Here is a 22,187-nt window from a genome sequence, read left to right on the forward strand (position 1 = left end):
ATTGCCTATATTCAAGCTCCATTGGCTTGAATGGCGGTGCATGCCCCATTTTGTCCCCCTTCATTTCCTGGGGAAGTGGTCTAAGGGGAAGTAGGTTTAGCTTAGTAGAATTTTCAGTAATTAAAATTACCAAAAATATCTATAAATCAAGTACAATAATGTAAAAATTGATAAATGTTCATTTTAAAATAAATGTTATGTACAGATATGTAGATAGATATAATTTTGAGATGCTCAGGAGAAAGCTTTCTCTCAGTCTCTCTCATTACCCATGAGCACCTTTGGTGAAGACATGTGATAGGGCCCTACTGTTGAATTCCTTCACATGGAAGGATAGATTGGCCCCTTCTCTGCTTATCCTGACTTCCTTAAAAGCTAGTAACCATAGTCTCCCAGTTTGAATGACCTGGGATACTAAGGCTTCCTGGTTTAATTAAGCATCTGAGGAAGTAGGCCAAGTCTATGAAAGCTTCTTTCAGATGTCTCCTTTGACATAGTTAGTCTCAAAGGTGCTACAAGATCCCTTTGCATACTGGTTTCATTATGGCTCTCATGAAGGGTTGTGTATGTGGGCAAAGGACCTGTTTATGTTTAACAGATAGGCTAGGTTGTCTGAACAAAACAGTGATATATGTCTAGTGTTTATAACATGGTGCTGTATTGGATCCACATACATTAGATGCAGGTTCCGCTTTGGCCAGAATGGTGCTTAGCTATCAGAGGACAAGCAGCTATGCGGACCAGTCAAGTGCCAGCTCTGATGTAAACACTTGTGAAGATACAATGGAGAAGTGTGAAGACTGGGCATTCCTGCCTGATCCTTTAGTTGACAATGTTTTTCGCCTGAGTGATGATATAGATAGCGAAGGTACGTTAGTTAGTAAAAAGAAGGCATTTGCTAGCATTTGAAAAGAGTCCAACCTAACCTCTTTGACTATGTTATTGGTATGGATTCTTTAGTGTTGAGTGTGCATATGTAGTCAATATATCTCAGTTGGATTTGTCATGTATGGAAATAATGTGGAATCTAAGGTTTAATTTGCACTTCAGAAATAATGCAATTTGACACTGCTTTAATGCCCATGGCTCAATGCTATGCAATCCTGAGATTTGTAGTTTGTTGTGGCATTAGAGCTCTCCAATAAAGGGCTAAATATGTCACAAACCCTGAACTCCCAGAATTCCATAACACTGAGCCTTGATCGTTAAAGCAGTGTCATACTGCATTATTTCTGCAGTGCAGATTAGACCTTAAAAGAGAAGGGAAAGCTTCTTAAAAGCTTTCTGTCAGTGTCATTTTTGAACAATTAATTATAGTAACATCTTCTCTGCCACTGCTGTTATGATACACTGAATGCTGGTGTACTTCTTAATTTTTTTAAAGTACACAGCTCTGTGAAGTTAAAAAGTAATACACCTTTGGTATACCTTCAATATGGGACCAGAATTTGTCCCTGGAAACAGCACTCTGTAATGTTATTTTTGATGTCTAAGGAAAGCTGAAGTAATATTTCCTTCTCCCTACAATCTCTGAAAGCAATGTTACATTAAAAATGTTACACCATTTCCAGAGGCGATTTCAACCCTCTTTAGAAAGTGTATGGTAGAACTTCAGAGATGGGAACCTATTTTTTAAAGGGGGGTGGAAAAGCTAAGACCATATTGCGTCACTGTAGGTTTAAATTTATTATTATTTGGAATCTTTTAATATTGGGGAACCTTAATTTTATCTTAAAATATTTGATTCATAATACTGTGAACAAACTAAAGATTATGACAGGGTCAGTTTACCACTTGATAGTTTCTGTTAGCATTATGAATATAGGCCACACTTTGGCTAAAACATGATATCTCTAACTGTGATGTAGCTGTACCTTTAGTGTAGCTGAAATAATGAACACCAAGCCAAAGTTTTGTGCTGATAACTTTCTAGGTACATAGACTGCTCTTTGATATCTGAAGTCTATTGTTCAGACTTTCTTTTAATCCTGTGTAATCATCCTTTTGCTACAGGAAGTGAAAGTTCATATCTTGTGAAGAGGAAATCCAACTCTGTGGCAACTGCAGATCTTCACAAGGACATAACTCTGCAGAAGTATTCCCCTACTCTTCCAAGACACTGCAACTCTATTGTAAGACTAGTAGTTTTAAATCAATATAAATAACATTAAGGGTATATCTCTGTTATTCCAGACAGAGAGGCCTGGAAGATTTGTTGATATCATTGAATCAAGCTGTTCATTGATTAATCAAGCTAACATCATCTCTTCTCCCCACACCTCTTCCTCTCCACTTTAGGCCACTCCATGCAAAGGCCTCTCATATCGGTATGCCAAATATGTTAATATACTGATTTATATTTTAGTGTTTTCCCATATCTGGGACTTAAAGTGGCTTACCAACCCTTAGATTGTTAAAGTATCATTCACCCCTCCTCTCTCTTCCTCTTTCCTCCAGTTAAGTCCATGCCACACAGAAGGCTCACACATTAGTGTACTAACATTTTAATGTTAACCCTTATTTGTGAACTCTCAAAATACTTGGGATGGTATACAGCACGCCCGCGTCATACGCGTGCGCGCCTTACGCGGCTTGAGCATAAGCGCTCAACCCGCGGGGCGGAAGGGGTGGCGTGTCCCATTCAGTTGAATGGGTGCGTGCTCCCATTGTGCGCCCCGCGCCGCCGTGCACGAGCCCCATTGTTTATAATGGGGCTTGAGCATAGGCGGAATTTGCCTTATGCAGCGGGATCCAGAATGGATCCCCGCGTAAGGCGAGGGCCCACTGTACTTTATCTTCCCCTTCACCAATCCACATCGCACAGATCTCCCAGATCAGTGTTCTGAAAACCCTGGATTTTATTGTTAACCCTATGTGTACATGTATGTGCCTCAAGTTGCCTGTCAGGCTACTAGCCCTTTAATTTCATAGGGTTTCTTTAGGTAAGGAATACTCAGGTGATTTTGTTAGTTTCTGAATCAGAAATGTAGCCTACAGCACCTGGTATTCATTGGCAGTCTCCCATCCAACTACTACCCAGGGCTGAACCTGCTTCACTTCCAAGATCAAACTGGATCTTGTGCCTTTAGGGTATTTAGGCCTATTGTTAACACAAATCCATGTTAAGTCTAAAATATTTGGAATGGTGTTGTCTTGATTCTCAACATTATAACTTTGGATGCTCTCTGTACCTAGTTTAACTAGTGGAGTGCATGTTTAGCAAATAACAATGTTTCTCCTATCACATTGTTCTGATATTGCAATGGAAATACTGTATGTTTGCATCATATACAGTTCATAAATTCATTCATATGCTCATAACTATAATTTCTTGGCATCGTCCAGGGAGCTGGGTCACATTACGAACCATTAAGAAGTCAGAGGAAAAAAATGATGTCTTCAGAAGAATCACATAGTAAGTGAAAATGTACAGAAGGTTTTAAAATTGAAATTAATGATTATATATACTTCTGTGTGCAGTTAAACTGTGTTCATAGAGAAATAAAAATATCTCTGTATGTAATTAAAAACCAAACAATGTTTCTTTTATTTTAATGTGTGTGGCCACTGAATTGAATTTCTTCTGCATGTCTGAGCATAGCATAATCTACATATTTAACACCTAAGTATTTCTGATGCAAAATGCCTCTGGTGATTCTCACAGCTAAGCTGTGTTGCACAGTTGTTGAGAAGTAACAGCAAGGAATCTGTTCTAGGGCAAAATTTGTTCCTGATTAGTTAGATAGTGATATTCCCATTAGCAAAACCATCTGTAGGTCTGCCCATAGCTGCTGAGCAACATTACGATAGTTGTATCTTGGGCCAATTAAAGCTGGAAAACAGATTGGAAATGTGTACACAATCTGACAAGATGTTTAGTTCATTTAGCTATAATCCCACCAAGATTTCTGAGTATTTTTCTCCAATACTGAAATCCTTTTTGGTGAATGTGTGAGTATTTGAACCTGAGACCATTTATGCACAAAATGTGCCCTATCACTGACAAACACTCTGTCTTCCTTACCCCACAGGTGGAAGAAGAGTGTAAAATACAGAAATGTATTTTGAGTGTACATTTTTATATAAAAATACCATCCTTTCCTTTTGATCTCACTCAGAAATATTTAAGTCTATGGTAGATCCTTATTGCCAGGATTTTCAGCTGCTAGGCTGTTTGATCAATCAATCACCAATCCATCAAAAAGTCAATATTTGGCACAACTCGTAACCAATCAATGAAATCCACAAAGTTCATGTTTTTCCTAATAAAGGTGAATGCCTCTTCATTTTTTTTTTTTTACACTTGAAGGCATATCGAAATTCCAGCCAAAGATAAAGCATTCAGACAGTTTCTCTTCATCAATCTCTGACAAGGAATATATTAAGTCACTAGACCTTTCATCTAATGAGTTGGAGAACATTGATGGCATTAGTCAAAGCTCATGCTTAACTACTCATCTGGAACATCTGGAGAAATTAGAGCTTCATCAAAATGCCCTTTCAAGCATTCCAGAACAACTGTGTGAGGTGAGTCTACATTAGCATGGGACCAAAGATCTTCTTAGAGGGGAGAAAAATCTCTAGCAAAATCCTCGAGAGAATCGTGCCCTTAGGGGTGTGATTCTTCTGTACAAGAAGTCAGGCTGTCACACATTTTTTTACCCACCAAAATAAAATACGTATTTTTTAAAAACTTTTTTCTAAAAAAAAAACTTTTTAAAACTAGGTGCGACTTCCTAGTACAGGCCTGTACAACATGTGGTCTGCCAAAGCATTCCTGGTAGCCCCAAAATGCTTAAGCTCACCGCCAAGCCTCCTCCACACCCCAGCTTTCTCTTGAGGGCTTGGGAAGTGGAAGACGGGCATCTGTTTGTCTGTCTTCTTTCTCCCCAGCCCAGCCATCTCCTCAGGAGAAAGCTGGGCTGTGGAGGAGGCTTGGGGGCGAATGGGCACCCATCTGAACGGTTTTCCGTTTGCCTTTTCTCCTCCCCAGCCCAACCATCTCTTCAGGAGAAAGCCAGGCTGTGGAGGGGGCTTGGGGTGAACGGGCACCCATCCTCCTCTTCCCCAGCCCTGTCCTGTCCTTGGGACAAAACTGGACTGTGGAGTAGTGGTATCATGACTGTTGATGTCAACTGGTATGGGGGGGGGACTGCCTTCCCCTCCCCAGCCAGCCAAACCGCTGCCCCCCCATGCCCTTTGAGTCCCGTGAGGCAGCTAACACCACACAGGACTTGAAGGGCACCATTTCAGCCCCCATGCCCTCTGACTCCTGCGAGGCAGCTGTAGCACAGGGCTCCGAGGGCACCTTCATCCCCCAATCTATCTGGGGCCCAAAAAAGTCAGTCTCTTATAATTTTGGACCCTACCTGCTGCTAAGTTGTGCAGATCTATTCTAGTAAGTTCCAGTTGTATTTGAAGAGCTTGATGCTGCCCCTAGAGGGCCCCAAAACTAGAAAAAAGGCCCTGGACTGCCTAGCGTAAGCTAATAAATGGTGGCTGTGCCATCTTTTCTAAATGAGCCAAGTGTGTGCAATGAGAAGAAAGTTTAATTTTGATTTTATATCACTGTAGAATCAATCCATTAATAAATGAGAGGTGATTGATCACATTCATGAAAATACCTGAATTTTGTGGGTTTTTCTTGGGCTTGTTCTGGAGCGGGGAGATGATCAGATTCCGACTGATAAATGAAATTCAATAGTTGACCTAGCTACTTTTTCTCAACCTAACCTACCTCACAGGGTTATTGTGAGAACAATATGGTGGAATATTAACCAGTTATACCATTTGAATTCATTTGGACAAACTGCTTGAAATAATCATATAGCATAACTCTTTAATTTTGCCAATACATATAAAGTACCGTTGCAATATCATAAGCAATCTCTTGCATGGCAGAAATTTCATAAGCTTCTTTTTTCATTTTGCAAGAAAGACATGGTCAAAGATCTTGCTAAGAAGCAACTGAGATTCATTTCTTGTTCCTTATTTTGAAGACATAAAGTGGATATTACATTACTCTTGTATTGCCTCTTCTTTTACACATGAAAGAACAATTGAAAAATACTTTTATTCAGTGTTCCTTTTGAGAAATTGCTTAGGTTGTTCAGTTGGATCCTCAGAATTTATCTGTACACTTCGTCTTCTGGCTAGCTTGGCATTAACTTTAACAGAAATTGTTAACTTTGGTGCAGATTGCAAAATCAAGTATTACACTGAAATAGTAGAATTTCACTATTATTATTTTTTTGGAAGAAACAAGTAATAACAGAATCCCCCCTCCCCGAATATACATCAGTATTGAAGCACTTAAGAGAGGCAATAACTCTCCTTCTGTTTTTGCTCCAGAAAAATTCAGGCTATTTGTGGGACTGGATTTTATTGTGAGAAAACATTTTACAGGTTGAGTCTCCCTTACCTGGAACTCTGAAATCCGAAATATTCCAAAATTTAAAATTGCACATGTGGGTGGCTGATAGTTCAATTTACACAAATTTGTTTCATGCAATATTAAAAGTATTAAAAATATTGTATAAATTTATTGTACATGTATAGTCTACTATTAGTTTATATTTTAACCTGTTACTGTGATACTGATACGCTGTTTGTGTGGTTTTGTTTTTATACTGGTCAAAGACCGAATACATTTTATTACAATTATTACAATTACCTTCAGGATTGTGTATAAGGTGTATAGAAAGTACACATTAATTTTGGTTTTAGATTTGTGTCCCATCTCCAAGATACCTTCTTATTTACGTATACTCATGTTAGTCCATATTGGTGTCCTAAGATATATTCAGTATAAATTCATATCAAAAAGGGTCTCTGATGAAGGGTGGCCTCTGAATAACCTAGGATTGCTCCAAAACAGACAGCTGACCCCCAGACCAGTTGGAGTCAGCCAGAGAATGATATGGAGGCACATCACAATTAATCACCCAAAGACATCAGCATACTGTATATACTCATCTAAAAATTTATTCCCAAAAATTGACTGCTAAATCCCAGGTTGACTTATTTACAGGTCACTATGAAAATGTGATAGCAGCTCTTTCAGATTTCCCTATGCAGTGTGGAGAGGGGTTTAGCAAGAAAGAGCCAAGCAGAAAGTATCCTGGGTGATTGATATTGCCATTTGTTTAAGAAACGAAAGCTGAAACGATGTAGAAAAGGCTCAATGAGAGTATCTCTTGCCATACGCACACATACATACACTGATGGAGCCTCCAAGTTTTAGCCTTGACCTATCCACGAGTCATGGCAAAATCCATAATTTTGGCTCCAAAACCTGACCTCGACTTACACATTACAGTTGAGTGTGTATGGCAATCCCTTTGATCAACAGAGGAATTGATGGTGAGGTTGGCAAAAGGAAATGAGGTCATAGTAAAGATCTTTACCAAGATGTGGGTTTGCCATTTCTCTTAAGAAATAACACTTCTCTCCAGAAATTCACAACTCTCAGCTCTTGGTTTGAGAACATTTGCTGAAGCCTTCAATCTTTTGTCCAAATAGTCATGGACACATCAACTGCAGTGCAGTGTCCATCTAACATTCCTTCCTGGCAAAACCATTTGGCTTGGTTAATTATTCCAAGTTTTTGATTTCTGCCATCAAAATGGTTTTACTGTATGAAGGTTGGCATCTAGCATCTGGTTCTTTGGGTCTAGTCTGCCTGCAGATATCCATGCTGCTAGTCTGCCTCTAGATTCCCTTCAAATGGCTAACCGCACCCCCTGTTTTGAAGTAGCTATTCAGCCCATTTCTGTTTGTGATCTCCAACAATTGGAAGCAAGCTCCAGCTTTGGTGAGCATTGCCATTAGCCAAAGCCTCAAAATTTATTCACCACTCACACCTTTGATTTCTTAGAGCTTGTGTGCTTATGTGAATGTATGTGTTGTATATATGTTGTTCATTCCCTTAATAAACTAAAACTAATTTGGACCTGCCTCTGGAGTTTTGTGTGATTTGGACTTGGAAAAAAAAATGGCCGTGATCCCAGGCTGCATGGTACCACAGGTATAATTAGCTAATATTAAATTGCCTTGTAAAATTATTAATTTGTGGGTGCCCTTTCTGTACCCTATCATTTTTGGTAACAAAAACAGGTAGTCCAAAATCCAAATATTACACACACACACAGTGTATAGGTATAATGCAGGTGCACTGTATAATGACCAATGTAGAGAAATAGAAGACAGCAACAAAAAAAGGAAGAATGAAAGAGCTCTTCCATAAAATCTGAGAACTCAAATTCAGACCAAGGACCGGAATGTTCCAAGACAAGAAAAACATGCTGCAAGATCAAGGGGGAAAAAGATGCTAGAGGCAATACACAGAAGAGTTGCATTAAGGAGATGAAAAAATGATTGACAAATGAAGTGAATCTACAACACTTAAGTAGACCAGATAAGGATAGGGGGGCTTGGAGATGTCTCAACCATAGGGTTTCCATGAATCAGGGCCACCTCGAGCGAAGTTAACAACAACAAAGCTGCTACGTTCAGCTGGTGAAAGTTAAGGGTGCTATCCAGTCAGTGCTCATTATACTTGTACAGCTGTGCCCCCATAGCATCTATAATACTTGTTAATTAATTTAATTGGAGAAATATATCATTCAAGAACAAAAAAGTTCTAAGAATGTGTGCCATTCCCACTGTACAAGATCAGCCTCATTATCTGTTTGTACTTGTATCATATTGTCTGTTTGCTATATCATAAATTATTTAGCGTGCTTACTTTAAAATAAAATAGAAAATCTGTGTTTTTCTTTCAGACATTGAAATGCTTGAGTTACCTAGATCTGCACAGCAATCATTTTACCACTTTCCCTCCTTACCTTTTGAAAATGCCTTGTATAGCACACCTTGATGTTTCACGCAATGACATTGGCCCATCATTAACTCTGGATTCAAAGATCATCTGTGCAACTCTGAAACTACTGAATTTATCCTACAACCAATTGTCATGCATCCCTGAATTTCTTGCTGAAGTTGCAGAAAAACTGGAGCACCTTGTATTAGAAGGGTAAGAAGAGTACATAGTGGTTTGGATACAGGTTTCTCAAGGGAGTTGCTACAAAAGTAAACTGCAAGATAGGGAAACCCTGTCTCAAAAATGTAGCTTATGATCACACTTAACCCCAAACCATATTATAATTTTTTTTTTTTTATGTTCTGCAGCTTGCACTTCCATGTGCCCTTTTGGGGGCGGGCAGCAGTCACTTTCTTTTGCTCTATTCCTCTGTATAAGCATGGTGCTACTTTTCCTCTTAGTAGGCCAAATTCCAGTATTAACATTACTTCTGTTCTCCCATCATGTATTGGCTGCCAAGATAGGAAATACAAGAGTGTTAGATTCTGGTTTGTGATTTTCTCCTAGTGACTGGTAATAAAAAAGTGGCCTATGGGTTGTTCATAGAAGAATTATCACATACTAAAAGTTTGTGCACAGTGGCATTTATTACACATATCATTGCCTGATAGTTGTTAGCATCCTTTCCATTTTTAGCATACTGTATATTCCACTTGTATTTCTCTTGTTTTCTCCTAGTAACAAACTTTCAGGAGTGTGCTCACCCATACGCTTGAAAGAACTGAAAATTTTAAATATCAGCAAGAATACTATATCGTTCTTGGTTGAGAATTTTCTGAAGGAGTGCTTGAAACTGGAGACACTCAATGCTGGGATGAATTTACTTGGTGAGTATGCACCATTTGTAGGACAATTTTTTGATCAATCTCCATCTTGAAAGTCAATTTGTCTATACATTTGCCTATTGCCTCCCTAGCCATTTCAAGTCCAGGTGGAATTGGCTAAGGGAGGAAGCACTCCCTGCATTAATCAGTATGACATTAATGTATAGCAAATATTTTAGAGTTCCTCCTCTAACTTCATACCCCACCATAGAAAAGGGTAGCTATTTCTTACCCATCACCTCCAAATCCAGCTTATGTAGGATAGAAAAAAGCTGTGAACAAAGTGCAAGCTAATTCACCATTTAGAAAAGCCCTATGTTACAGGAACATACATATTTGATAACTACCTTCCCACATTGTCTATTGTTCAGTCATTTTGTAAACCAGTAAAATAACTGCATTCTTTTTTATTTTTAGATACCATTTCTGACTTGCCATCTAACATAACTACATTAAAATTGTCACAGAATAAGTTTTCTAATATTCCAGAAGCAATTCTTCTTCTCCCACAGTAAGTTACCATATATCTATGTATCTGTAATATCCATTTGGAAAGTTTATGCAAATCTCCCCGGTTCTTGTACTGAATAGTGAAAATCACCGTAACCAAATAACCAACAGAATGCCTGTAGGAAAAAAGATGAGGCTTCCCTCTCTTCCCTGTCGTAGCTACAACAAATTTCTGTCTTCCTCCAGTCCCATATACTTGAATAACTGTCTTGGGACTTCTCTAAGTCTTGCTGTTGTGACTGGGATCATGCTGTGTTGGTACTTAAGGGGAAAAGCTTTTTTAGGATGTCCTCCAATTTATGTTCTGACTCATGATTATCTACATCACGCATGCATTAGACACCTGGACAACTTAGAGATGGAACAGGCAGGCATGAAAGAGTGGCCCAAGTCAGCTCCAGCCAGAAGTGGGTTGGAATCCCACTGTCCATACAGCCCGTTCCCAAAGTGGGCCGTGGGCCATGGAGGCAGGGGTAGACCAGTGCCACCAGGAGTCAAACTATCCTGGCTCCTTTTTGCTCCAGTCCTAAGGATCAGAATGCGGCTTCAGCATTGCTTCCTGCCTCTTTAGTCAGTTAAACAGCATGCCTCCAAAGAGGCCAGAGGCCGCTTCATTTGGCCAGTCTGTTCAGGCCCTTAGATTCTGGAAATACTGCTACCAGTCTTCAAAGAATTACATGTTGCTTCAAAACTGTGCAGGTGCTTTTTTTATTTGTTTGTTTGTAGCTGGGTCTCCAACAGATGTAACAGCTATGCCTTGTACTAAATTTTGAAAATGTTGAAAAGTATATTTTTTGCTAATCTCTGTATGAGCAGCATCAGAGCAATACTATTTCATCTATCTTAATAAGTGCTGTAATGCATGAATCAGAGACAGGGTAGTGTAATGATTTGATTGTTGGATTAGTACGTAGAGAGAACAGAGAGACTGTCCCATCCCCCATCATGAGAGGGGGCCTTCTCGGTGGCTGCCCCTAGACTCTGGAACTCCCTTCCCAGGGAGACCAGAATGGCCTCCTCTTTGTTGGCCTTCCTCTGGCAGGCTAAGACCTCCCTGTTCAGACAGCCATTTAAACAGAAGGGTTTTAAAGAACGGGCTGGGTGTTGTATCCTTTTAAATATATTTTAAACACTTTTATCTTTTTAACTACAGTTTATTATTTTTTATGAAATCTGTTTTAATATTTTAATAATTTAATTCTGTTTTAATATAACATTTTTCTATGTTTTTAATTGTACTGTTTTAATCTTGTAAGCCACTCTGAGTCCCAGTTTTGGGAAAGGGAGGGATGTAAATAATAATGATGATAATAATAATGGAAACCCAGTGTGTGAATTTGGGCAAAACGCACACTCTCTCTTTCAGCCTGAGGAGAACACAGTGGCAAAACCTCCTCTGAAGAAATCTGGACAAGAAAACCCTTTAAGAGGGTTGCCTTAGAGTTACATAAGTCAAAAACTATGTGAAATCACACATCACCACTACAAGACATTCTTTGTTAGTACAGAAATAAATAGATGTCTTTTGGGCCATGTGTAAAATAAATCTGTTCTGGATTGAACATGCATTTTAAATGCTATTTCTTTATTTTGAAATAGTCATAACAGATTTGGAGTTTGGTGTCTCATCGCTGACTCCCTTTAATGGTTTAGCTATTTTTAATAATATCCCAGAAGATAGCCATGTGGTCCAGTCTATCGAAACTTATGCCAAAAATGTTAAAATTGAAAGTTTAGTCTTAAAGCAGAGATGGGCATCCACTGAAGAGCTGAAAACCGCATTAGTCCCCTAAGGAACCTTGGAGGACTACCATCTCCACCACACTCCTGGAAAAAAAATCAATTTTTTCCATTTCCAAATGCCCCCTCCCAGAACCCCTGTGGATGGGGGCAATTTCCTCATGTTTATGACCCCTTAGTCCATATTTATCACAGGAAAGGACAGCCTCTTGTGGTTCTAAAATAACCAAGAGAAGGCAAAAAATAGTGCAGTTACCCCCTTTTCCAGACCCATATGCTCTGCTTTACCCATCCCTGCTTTATAGTGACATAAAACTACTGCTGCTTTTCCTTTCTCTCGCTCTCTTGTTTTAGACTTTTCACTGATGCCAATCACTGTAAAAGTATTTCAAAGTTTGATTATCCTCCCATGCATTCTTTTTGTATGATCTTTTAAATAAATTCTTACATTTTAACTGTTCAATTTTTTATCATTATATAGCAATTATATTCATGTTCCTCTTCCCTCTCCTTTAGTTTACGCTCAGTGGATTTAAGTAGCAATAACATTGTAAGTTTACCTGGGCCTGTGCACTGGAAATCTTCTAATTTAAGAGAGCTGCTACTGAACCACAATGAAATAAGCATCCTAGACTTTAATGAAAAACCTTTGTCATGGTCTCGACTTGAGAAGCTACACCTGTCTAACAACAAGTTAAAAGAGGTGATGGACAATGTTAACTCAGTTTGGTGGTACTTAGGGGTGTTATTGCTACTTCACTGCAGTATAGTTAGAAAAAAATATTCTCCATAAGGCCTAGTTATGTCTTATGGCTTGGATTCTGCTGTGTACATCCATTGAAAATTCCATTTTCCCTTGCAGCCTTTGGGCATCCTCAATAGGACTTGCTCTTCCCATCCTTCTGCATCACCCAAAAGTCAATTCTAAAAACTTTCCCAGCCATCTGGGGTAAATATTTAGAATCGAGAGGTGTATGTGAGGAAGGATATTACCTGGATCCTCTGAAAGAACTTCTCATGTCAGTGATGGGGCTTGGTCTATCATAGTTGGATTTTGGGTTATGATCTTTTGTAATGATGGTTTCTTGTCAAAATTATTCAAGCTCTTCAACATCAGATCTTTTATATTAGGAGTGATCAAAGTATGCCTGTGAGCTGCGTGTAGCTTCCAGGCCAGTTTCTGTAGAAGTAAAAAAAAATTATTTTGAATGCTCCTAGATGTAATTTAGAAGGTGTGGGGGCCATTTCTGCCACATTTGGAGGCCCTCCTAACTCCCTGGTGGCCCTTTTTAAAAAAGGAAAAAATGTTTTTGGCCCAAAATATTCAAGACAACTGGTGAATTTCTGCCACATTTTGAAGCTTCACTTGGCCAGTTTATGCCCAGGAAAGGCCTTAAAAAAAGAAAAAGAAAGCAAACAGGAAATAACTTCTGTTCACTTCCTGTTGTTTAAAAGGCCTCTGTTGATCCAAAACTGTCCAGGAGATCCCAAATATATAGTAAAAGTATTCCTATACTGTGTAGAGGGTATTTAGGGGGCATTTTTGTTTTGTGAGAGGTGTGGCCCCCCATGGTCTCTTGCAGGGACTAATGTGGCCCCCTTCACCTTCCAAAGTTGCCCACCCACTCCAGCTATTAAGCAACTGGTTAGTTCCATAGAAGCAAGCAGGAAGGTTATTCATATTTCCATGTTCATATTCGTTTGCATGCACAATTCCTTCCAGAGGTAAATATAGGAAGAGTGACTAGGCCCACGATAGTCAGAGTGGTGTTCAAGGAGAAACAGGACACCATTTTAACCTCTTGCCAAACTACATAGCTCTTCATATCCATGGATTCTGTATCCACATATTTCAATTATGTATGGCTTGAAAATATTTAAAATTTATATAAATTCCAAAAAGTAAATCTTGATTTTGCCCTTTTATACAGGGGAAACCATTTTACTATGCCATTATATTTAATGGAACTTGAGCATCCATAGGTTTTGGTATTGACAGGAAGTCCTGGAACCAAATTTCAGTGGATACCAAGGACTCACTGTACCTGTTAGCTTTACAGAGCCAAAAATAGGTTGAGGTTTGCATTGATACTGAAAAGATCATGGGTTGTTGTTTTTTTTTTTTAAAGTATTGTATTGACATTATTAAATAGCTTCACTGAAGGAATCCTGTGGAAATTGTGTTTGTGTGTGGGTTTTTGTTTTACAGAATATAAATCTCCACACTGCAAAAACAGAGAAGAGTAATTAAAATAAAAAGAGAGTGGCTTATTATGCTTGTCTTGGTTTGTTTGTCTTCATTATATGGTTGATATATTTTACTTCTGCATAGATTTATTTTTCACAATAACATAAAATTATTTGTAAAATGCTTTACTTTTGTTCTCTTCAGATTCCCCCTCAAATTGGGTTCCTTGATAACTTAACATCTTTTGATGTCAGTCACAATCCTGAGTTAAGATGTTTTCCTGACGAAATGGGAAAGTTGTCCAAAATATGGGACCTGCCTTTGGAAGGGTTACAACTTAATTTGGACTTCAAACATGTTGGATGGAAAGCAAGGGATATTATAAGGTTTGTTTCATGTCAGTTATTATACCGTCGGCCCTCCTTATCCATGGATTCAATCAACCATAGTAACAAGAAATTCCAAAAAGCAAAGCTTGATTCTGTTGTTTTATATGAGGGACACCATTGTATATAATAGGACTTGAGCATCCATGCATTTTGGTATCGATGGGGGGGGTGTCCTGGAACCCCCCCTCCCTGTTGCTACTGAGGGTCCACTGTATATGTGTGTGCATGGCTGTGACAGGGAGTGTTTAACACGGATGGAAAACCTCGTGACTCTTATTGTGCTGACTATTGGCTATACTGTCTAAGGCCATGATAAGCTCAAGATCAAATAACACCTGGAAAGCTACAGTTATTTGCCCCTGGTTTAAAGGTGCGAGATCGATACCAAGGGTATACCTATCACATTATTTGTAATTGAAAATTACTTAACAGATGGTTAAAGATAGGTGGATTAAGAAATGGTAAGTACATAACAAGATAGGACTCTGCCTCAAAATGTTGCAGTGTGAAATACTTCCATTCAGGCTTCCAGCTACTTAAACTTACTTTTATTGGATTTTCCTGACTATTGTATAATAAGATAAAGGTAGTCCCTTGACATGAATGTCTAGTCATAACTGACTGTAAGGGTGATGCTCATTTCCATTACTAAACCAAAAAGACAACATTGTCTGAGGACTGCTCTGGTGGTCTTGTGGCCAGCATGACTGCACCGAACACTGTTACCCACTGAAGTTGTATCTATTTATCTACTTGCATTTGCATGCTTTCTAACTGCTAAAGCTAGTGACAGGAGCTCACCCCATCAGGCAGCACTTGGGCCTCAAAATGCCAACCTTCTGATCTTTCGATAGCATCTTAACCACTAAGCTACCGCGTCCCACCTATTGTATAAAGTCATGTATAAGTCTAGAAATTTTAGCCCAAAAATCAACCCAAAAGACTTGGGCCAACTTATCCACTGGTCAATGTAAGTACTGTACCTCAATTTTTATCGAAATAGGAACCATCTGCTTCTTCGAGTAGAATAGAAGAGGCAAGAGCTTAGTCCATCCTGAAAGAACCTAAAAGAAGCACTGACCACCTCTTCTCTCTCTGCCATAGCATGTCTTCTGGCCTTTTTGAATGTCTGGGTGGGAGGAAAAAAGCTTCTTCTTGAAACACCTTTTTAATACAAAGTTTTTGTTTTTTGAATAATGGTTTTCTTACAAGGGCTTTCCCCCTTCATTCAAGGTTTCTTCAACAGCGCTTAAAGAAAGCTGTCCCTTATAACCGGATGAAGCTCATGATTGTTGGAAATACTGGTAGTGGTAAAACTACATTGTTACAACAGCTAATGAAATGCAAGCGTCCAGACCTGGGTGTTCAGAATGCTACAATTGGAATTGATGTGAATGACTGGAAAGTTCCAGTGAAAGGCAAAGTAAAGAAAGATCTTGTATTAAATGTCTGGGACTTTGCAGGTATTTCCTCATATTTACCCTTGACTTGAGGCCAAGACTAGACATATTTATTCATGCTGAAGACATGGGATTGTAGCCACTTTCTCATTAGCTCTGTGCATCCCACTTTCAAGCCCACTCTTGTATATGTCATGTATTAAAGATTCTCTAGGCACATACCAAAATGGCACTGTTATTTCCTTAGATTTGGTGTAGGTTACTAACTACTGACATAGTTCATGCTTATGCTAATGCACAGGTTTTACGCAATCTCAGAATCTGAATAAGCAGGGCTGGTGGTTAGTTGAGCTTAGTTACAGTAAATCATGTTGATTCAAACTAACATAGAAGAGGCTTAGAACATTTGGAAAATATGAAAACCAAGGAGAGATTTGACCACATATAATGAAAAGACATTGGTAATCTTGGTTGATGAGATGCTTTGTCTCAGTAATCATGAATAAAGGACTACTAACTCAAATAATTGCCAGGTTCCAAAGAGTGGGTGTATATATACAAGCGCCCAATAACTAACTGTTCTTCTAGGCAGAGTTTGGGGAATCTTCTAGAATCCACTTTGGAGATCTTTAGCCAGTATTTAAAAGCTTTTATCCATGCATGGCCTTGTATTGAATAGATCCCAAGTTCTGCCCTCACTGCTTGGGCTGGAGTGTTCTTGTCAGTTCCAAGGATCCTCCTTAAGAAGCAACTCTGTGCCTGCTCCAAAAGTGGAGCTTTCAAGTAGCCCCATACTTCTGCACCATAAGATAAAATGGGCAATATTTTGGCTTTATAAACTTTTAGGATAGGGGATACACTGGAAGGATGGTTGTAACTAATCTGCTTATAGAGCACACCAGAATTCACAATAGCTCTCTGTTTATTTCTTCCAAAGTGGTTTGTCCATTTCCCTGTATTTGAGAAATGTAGCCCTAGATACAAATACGAATTGACTTGCTCAGTCTGTTTGCCTTCCAGGAACCAGTTGTATTTTTTACACTTTTTCCTAAATACTATCACCTTAGACTTATCTTTGTTGATGGCTAAAGAATTAAGAGAACAATAAGTGGCTACGTAAGACTAAGAGAAACATGGTTCAAGTTATTTTTAGAAATATTGCTCAAAAGATTGGAGTTTGCTTTGTGTGAGAATGGGAAGGAAGGAGGGTGGGAGGACTTTTGCAAAGAAGTTAATTCTCCAACTTTGTGTCTTATTTTTTCTTCCATCCTAAAAAGATTTTAACTAGGTGTGTATATAAAGAATCGGAGATTATAGAAATTATCAGTGTAATAATGACTGATTCTTGATTGTGGTTTTCTTTGCCTCGAAAAGAGAGAGAGAGAGAGAGAGAGAGAGAATGCATAATAATATTAATAATAATAACAATAACAACAACTACAGCAACAATTTGTCATTATTTAGGTCAGGAGGAATTCTACAGTGCTCATCCTCACTTTATGACCCAGAGGGCTCTATACCTTGCTGTTTATGATCTTAGCAAAGGAGAGGCTGAAGTGGATGCTATGAAGCCATGGCTGTTTAATATCAAGGTAACATACTCACAGATCTTGAAATATTGATATTGTACTACAATGTTAGTCATTCTGTGATCTCACAGGGTTTTGTGAGTGAGGATAATGACCACATTAGCTCGTTTCCACCAAAACCATGATGAGTACCAAATAAGACTCCAAACTGAAAACTGTCATTATTGATGCTTTGCAGGCCCGAGCATCATCATCACCTGTGATTCTCATTGGTACTCATTTAGACGTCTCTAATGAGAAACATCGTAAAGCATGTGTCAGTAAAATTACCAAAGAACTGATGAATCAGAGGGGCTTTCCAACAATCCAAGATTATCACTTTGTGAATGCTACAGAAGAGTCTGACGCCATGGCCAAACTTCGAAAAACCATCATAAAGGAGAGTCTCAATTTCAAAGTAAGACAAGTCATTTAAATATATCTATACAAATCTGTGTAATTTATTTATTTGATTTACTGTGTATCCAACTTTTGTCCCAAGAATAGTAATCAAGATGTCTTGCAGTCAGTAGAACATATACAATTGAATATAAAATGAATGAAGGTATACAAAATTTAAAACGGAAGCAGGAGTGCCAAGTTCCCATGGGTCCCCACTTCTGGTGTACTCTCCTACCCTATGCTTTTTCTCTTTTCCCTCTCCCATCCACATTTTATGTTTTCTTGATGTTGTTTTTTCTTCCTACATCCTGATACTCATTCAGCTTTTCCTTCAGCTATTTCCCTCACCCCTTACCAGTGCATGTTCTGTTTATTCTCTGTAGAGAAAAGTACTGTATATACTCATTTTGGTAAAAAAAATTATGCCTAAATTTGACTCCAAAATGCAGGGTCAACTTATATATGGGTCAATATGGTAATACTGCCCAGAAATGTCCTAAAAGAAGTGCCTCCGGACACCCCACTCTACTGCCTGGACAGTGAGTTTGGAAAATGCTGCTGAGGGAAAGAGAGTGTAAGAGAGAGAGCGCGTGTGTGTGTGTTTGCATGGTGTTCGGGTTTCCTTAACAGCTGTTGGATGCCCTATTTTCCCTGCATAGGCAGTCTGCAGTGCAGTGCCTGGGACTGAAAATGGCAGTGACGGGGATGGCTTTTTGGCACTTCCCTGCCTTAATACAGAGGTTGGTTCTCTGCTGAAGCAAAAGAGTCTCAAAGAGCCACCGTAGCTCCCATTTTTCCCATCCAGGCATTGCAAAAGACGGGCAGAGTAGAGTGTTTTAAATTTTACCCTTCACTTATCCACAGGTCATATTAAAATCCATGATTTTGGTCCTAAAACCTTCCCTCGACTTATACATGAGATGGACTTGTACATGAGTATATACAGTATTGTACTTAGAAGGTTTGGGGAGAGGAGGTTTGCTCAAGCAAGTCTCCAGATTTCACTCCTGTTTAGAGAAGATATGGCACCTAGTGCCGAAACCTAGTAATGCAGGCTACCAATTTAAATTAAGTAAAGATACCAAGCATGATGTAATGGTTTGAACACTGGATTTTGACTCTGGGGACCAGGGGTCAATTCCCACCCATAAAGTCTACTGAGTGACCTGGGGCAAGTCACATGCTCTCAGCCTCAGGGGAAGGCAACGGCCAACTTCTTCTGAACAAATCTTGCCATGATGGGGATGCTTTAGAGTTGTTATAAGTCGGAAACAACCTGAAGGCACACAACAACAAGCATTTATTAACCCATTTAAAAAACAAAACAACACCAAAACCCACACAACCTCAGGGCCACTTTAATATTTATGCCAAGTTTGAAGTGTCTAGCTTTCATGTTCTTGGAGCAATGCCATATACACTTGCCCCTTCCCTTACACGGGGGATCTGTTCCGGACCCTGTTGTGTAAGGGAAATACTGCGTAAAGTCAAGCCCCATTAGAAACAATGGGGCTCGTTCCCGTGAGGCACAAGAGAAGCCTTTGTTTCTTCCAGGGCACAGGAGAAGCCTTTTTGGCACAGCTCCCAGCATATGTATGACGCGGGCGCACTGTACAGACACAAGCACACACACACATACACATCCTTGGGAAAGTTTTTGACAGTTAGTAGTGGTTCATTTTACAGGTAGGAGCTGTAAACAATTGTAAGTTGTCAAAAATACCCTGGTGAGGATCATTTCTAGTCCTCTGAGATTACACATTGTGTTTCATAGGTGGTCTGATGGATCAGTAAAATTTAATCATGAATTTATGTGTGGTTACATTTTTGCAGCTTAAAACTTGTCTAAGTTGTATCAGAGCTCAGACAAAAGGAAGTAAATTGTTCCAGATTTTATGGGAAAGAATGTATTTTTCTGAGCCTACTGTCCGATCTTTCCCTGAGACATTTTCAAAAGAGTCTGAACAAAATATGTGTTGTACAGATCAGAGACCAGCCAGTTGTCGGGCAGTTAATTCCAGACAGCTATTTGGAACTTGAAAAGAGAATTTTAGAGGAACGTACAAATGTTCCAGTTGAATTTCCTGTGATTGACCAGAAGCGATTATTTGAATTGGTGCAAGAAAACAAGCTGCAGTTGGATGAAAATGAACTTCCTCATGCTGTTCACTTTCTGAATGAATCAGGTAACATATATTTTCAAAGAATACAATTCTGTGCCTTTAATGATCACGTTTCACAGCACAGGTTCATACTTAGTTCTGAAGAAAACCCTGTTGCATACTATTACATACTATTGAACCAGCTGCTTGCTTTGGTACATGTAACCAAGTTCTACCACTTTCCTTAACTTCCTCAGCGGGAATTTGTGGAAATATGTTGCCTTACAGCAGGGGTAGTCAAATTTACAGAGTGGGAGCCCACTTGTCCCTCCCCCCATAGCCAAACAAGGGCTGCACCATTACCTCAACCAACAAATGTGATGCCAGTTGTAAGAAGAGGATTTTGGAGCACCCTCTTGTACCATAAAGCTCTGGAAGGCAGAGCAACTTCTTTCCTTCTGAAAGGGAAGGTAAAGAGGAAAAGGAGACTATGGGGTCAAGCACACCGGCAGCTTGGAGCAGCCTCTGGCTGCTCCAGCAATGGTTGCTACCTGTTCAGTGCAGGACTGTGGCGACCAGATGCTGCAGTTCTGAGGCCGGATGCTGCTGCGGTCCTGAATGGGGCACTAGCAAGGAGCGTTTCTTTTGTACTCCTTTTGCCAGCGACCCTTGGCTGCCATAGTCAGCTGTGGCATGACTTCGGGCCCATCTGGGGGCGTGCATCATCTGTAAGACAGCACTTTTGGTTCATGTGTTTCAGGCCTACATGCAATGTTGCTGGATTTTGGCAGAATATTGTTATCAATATTGGTATCAGTGTCAAGATGTAAGAAAGGTGTCCCATGTATAATGGTGCTGAAATGGGGGGGGGGGGTAACATCTGTAGTGATGAGAGAGAACAGTGGCAGTAATTGGGGAGATGAGGACAAAAATGTCCAGGAAGCATATACAGTGGTACCCCGGGATACGAATTGATCGCGTTACGAAATTTCCGGGATACGAAAAAGTTAGATTGGAAAAAACTGTTCCGGGATACGAAGGTTTTTTCGGGTTACGAAATTTTTTTCGGCGCGAAATTCAAACGCGCGGCTTGCCAGCGCTAACGGAAAGCCCTTTTCGGGTTGCGAAATGCATCGGGTTACGAACGCCGCGGCGGAACGAATTAATTTCGTAACCCAAGGGAGCACTGTATGTTCCACTTGATGCATTACACTTCAGATTGGCTAACAGCAGTTAAAGTCATTATATATTATAAAATAATATTATATTAAAATAAGTTTAGAATCTTTGATTGCACTGTAATGACCAAATCACACCATTTTTCTTGTGTACTATATGTTAAGGTTTTTTTTTTTGCTGATAAGCAAAAACATTTTTATTTAAGCAGGCTTTTTAACATATAATCAGGACAGGGCGGTTTTTTATAAGGGGTGTGTGTTTTAGTTATGTTTTTAACTTTTGTATGTTTTTGTATTTTATACTGTTTTAACTAGATGGTTTTAATTGTTTTTTTAAAAAATTATTGTGATGTTTTAATAATGTTTTATCTTGTGAGCCACTTTGTTCCCTTTTTGGGAGAAAGATAACAAAGAAGTGAAATAAATAAAAATAAACAAATCAAGTAAACTATTTCCACCTAGGTGTTCTGCTGCATTTTCAAGATCCAGCACTTCAGCTGAGAGACTTATATTTTGTTGACCCTAAGTGGCTTTGTAAAATCATGGCACAAGTAAGTTTAAGATGTTTTCTAGAACTCAGACCTTTTCACTTCAGTTCCCTCATTCTGTGTTTATACTAGATATATAACTCACATTTTGTGACCAAGTATGACTTCACATCAATATTTTACCTTTTAGTTTCAGACCCTATTTTTCTCAACAGATTTTTCTTTTAACAAAGAGAGAGGAGTAGACAACTCTGTGTATCCTTATATGTGCACAGGTGGGGTCTTGGTTTGCAGCTCATAAGGGCTGGGCACCTATTAAATTTCATCTTCCTGTGCTAGTTTCCAAACCTGTCTCTCTTTGGTGGAGCTGTGACTACCATCCTCCCTCATCAGTGGCAGTGCTGAGCAGAGCTGTGAGCTCACAAGATATCAGTGATAGTACTTATTTGTGTTACCTCACACATGATATGCATACATCAGAGGCAGGGACAGCATCATTTGAATAACGGCAGCAACA

At 39.3% G+C, this 22,187-nt stretch overlaps 1 protein-coding gene across 1 annotated transcript in view; it reads left to right on the plus strand.

The window, feature by feature from the left end:
* Positions 1–22,187, plus strand: part of LRRK2 (leucine rich repeat kinase 2) — a 97,955-nt gene that overhangs the window by 45,992 nt on the left and 29,776 nt on the right. The window contains 14 exon segments of the mRNA XM_042469621.1: positions 680–868; positions 2,014–2,132; positions 3,346–3,415; positions 4,310–4,527; positions 8,784–9,034; positions 9,560–9,708; positions 10,123–10,216; positions 12,472–12,658; positions 14,348–14,529; positions 15,766–15,995; positions 17,397–17,524; positions 17,700–17,918; positions 19,887–20,088; positions 21,645–21,733. Of these exon segments, the coding sequence (XP_042325555.1) occupies positions 680–868; positions 2,014–2,132; positions 3,346–3,415; positions 4,310–4,527; positions 8,784–9,034; positions 9,560–9,708; positions 10,123–10,216; positions 12,472–12,658; positions 14,348–14,529; positions 15,766–15,995; positions 17,397–17,524; positions 17,700–17,918; positions 19,887–20,088; positions 21,645–21,733 (2,327 nt within the window).

This window comes from Sceloporus undulatus, chromosome 5 (genome assembly GCF_019175285.1).
Source record: "Sceloporus undulatus isolate JIND9_A2432 ecotype Alabama chromosome 5, SceUnd_v1.1, whole genome shotgun sequence".
Lineage (NCBI taxonomy): Eukaryota > Metazoa > Chordata > Lepidosauria > Squamata > Phrynosomatidae > Sceloporus > Sceloporus undulatus.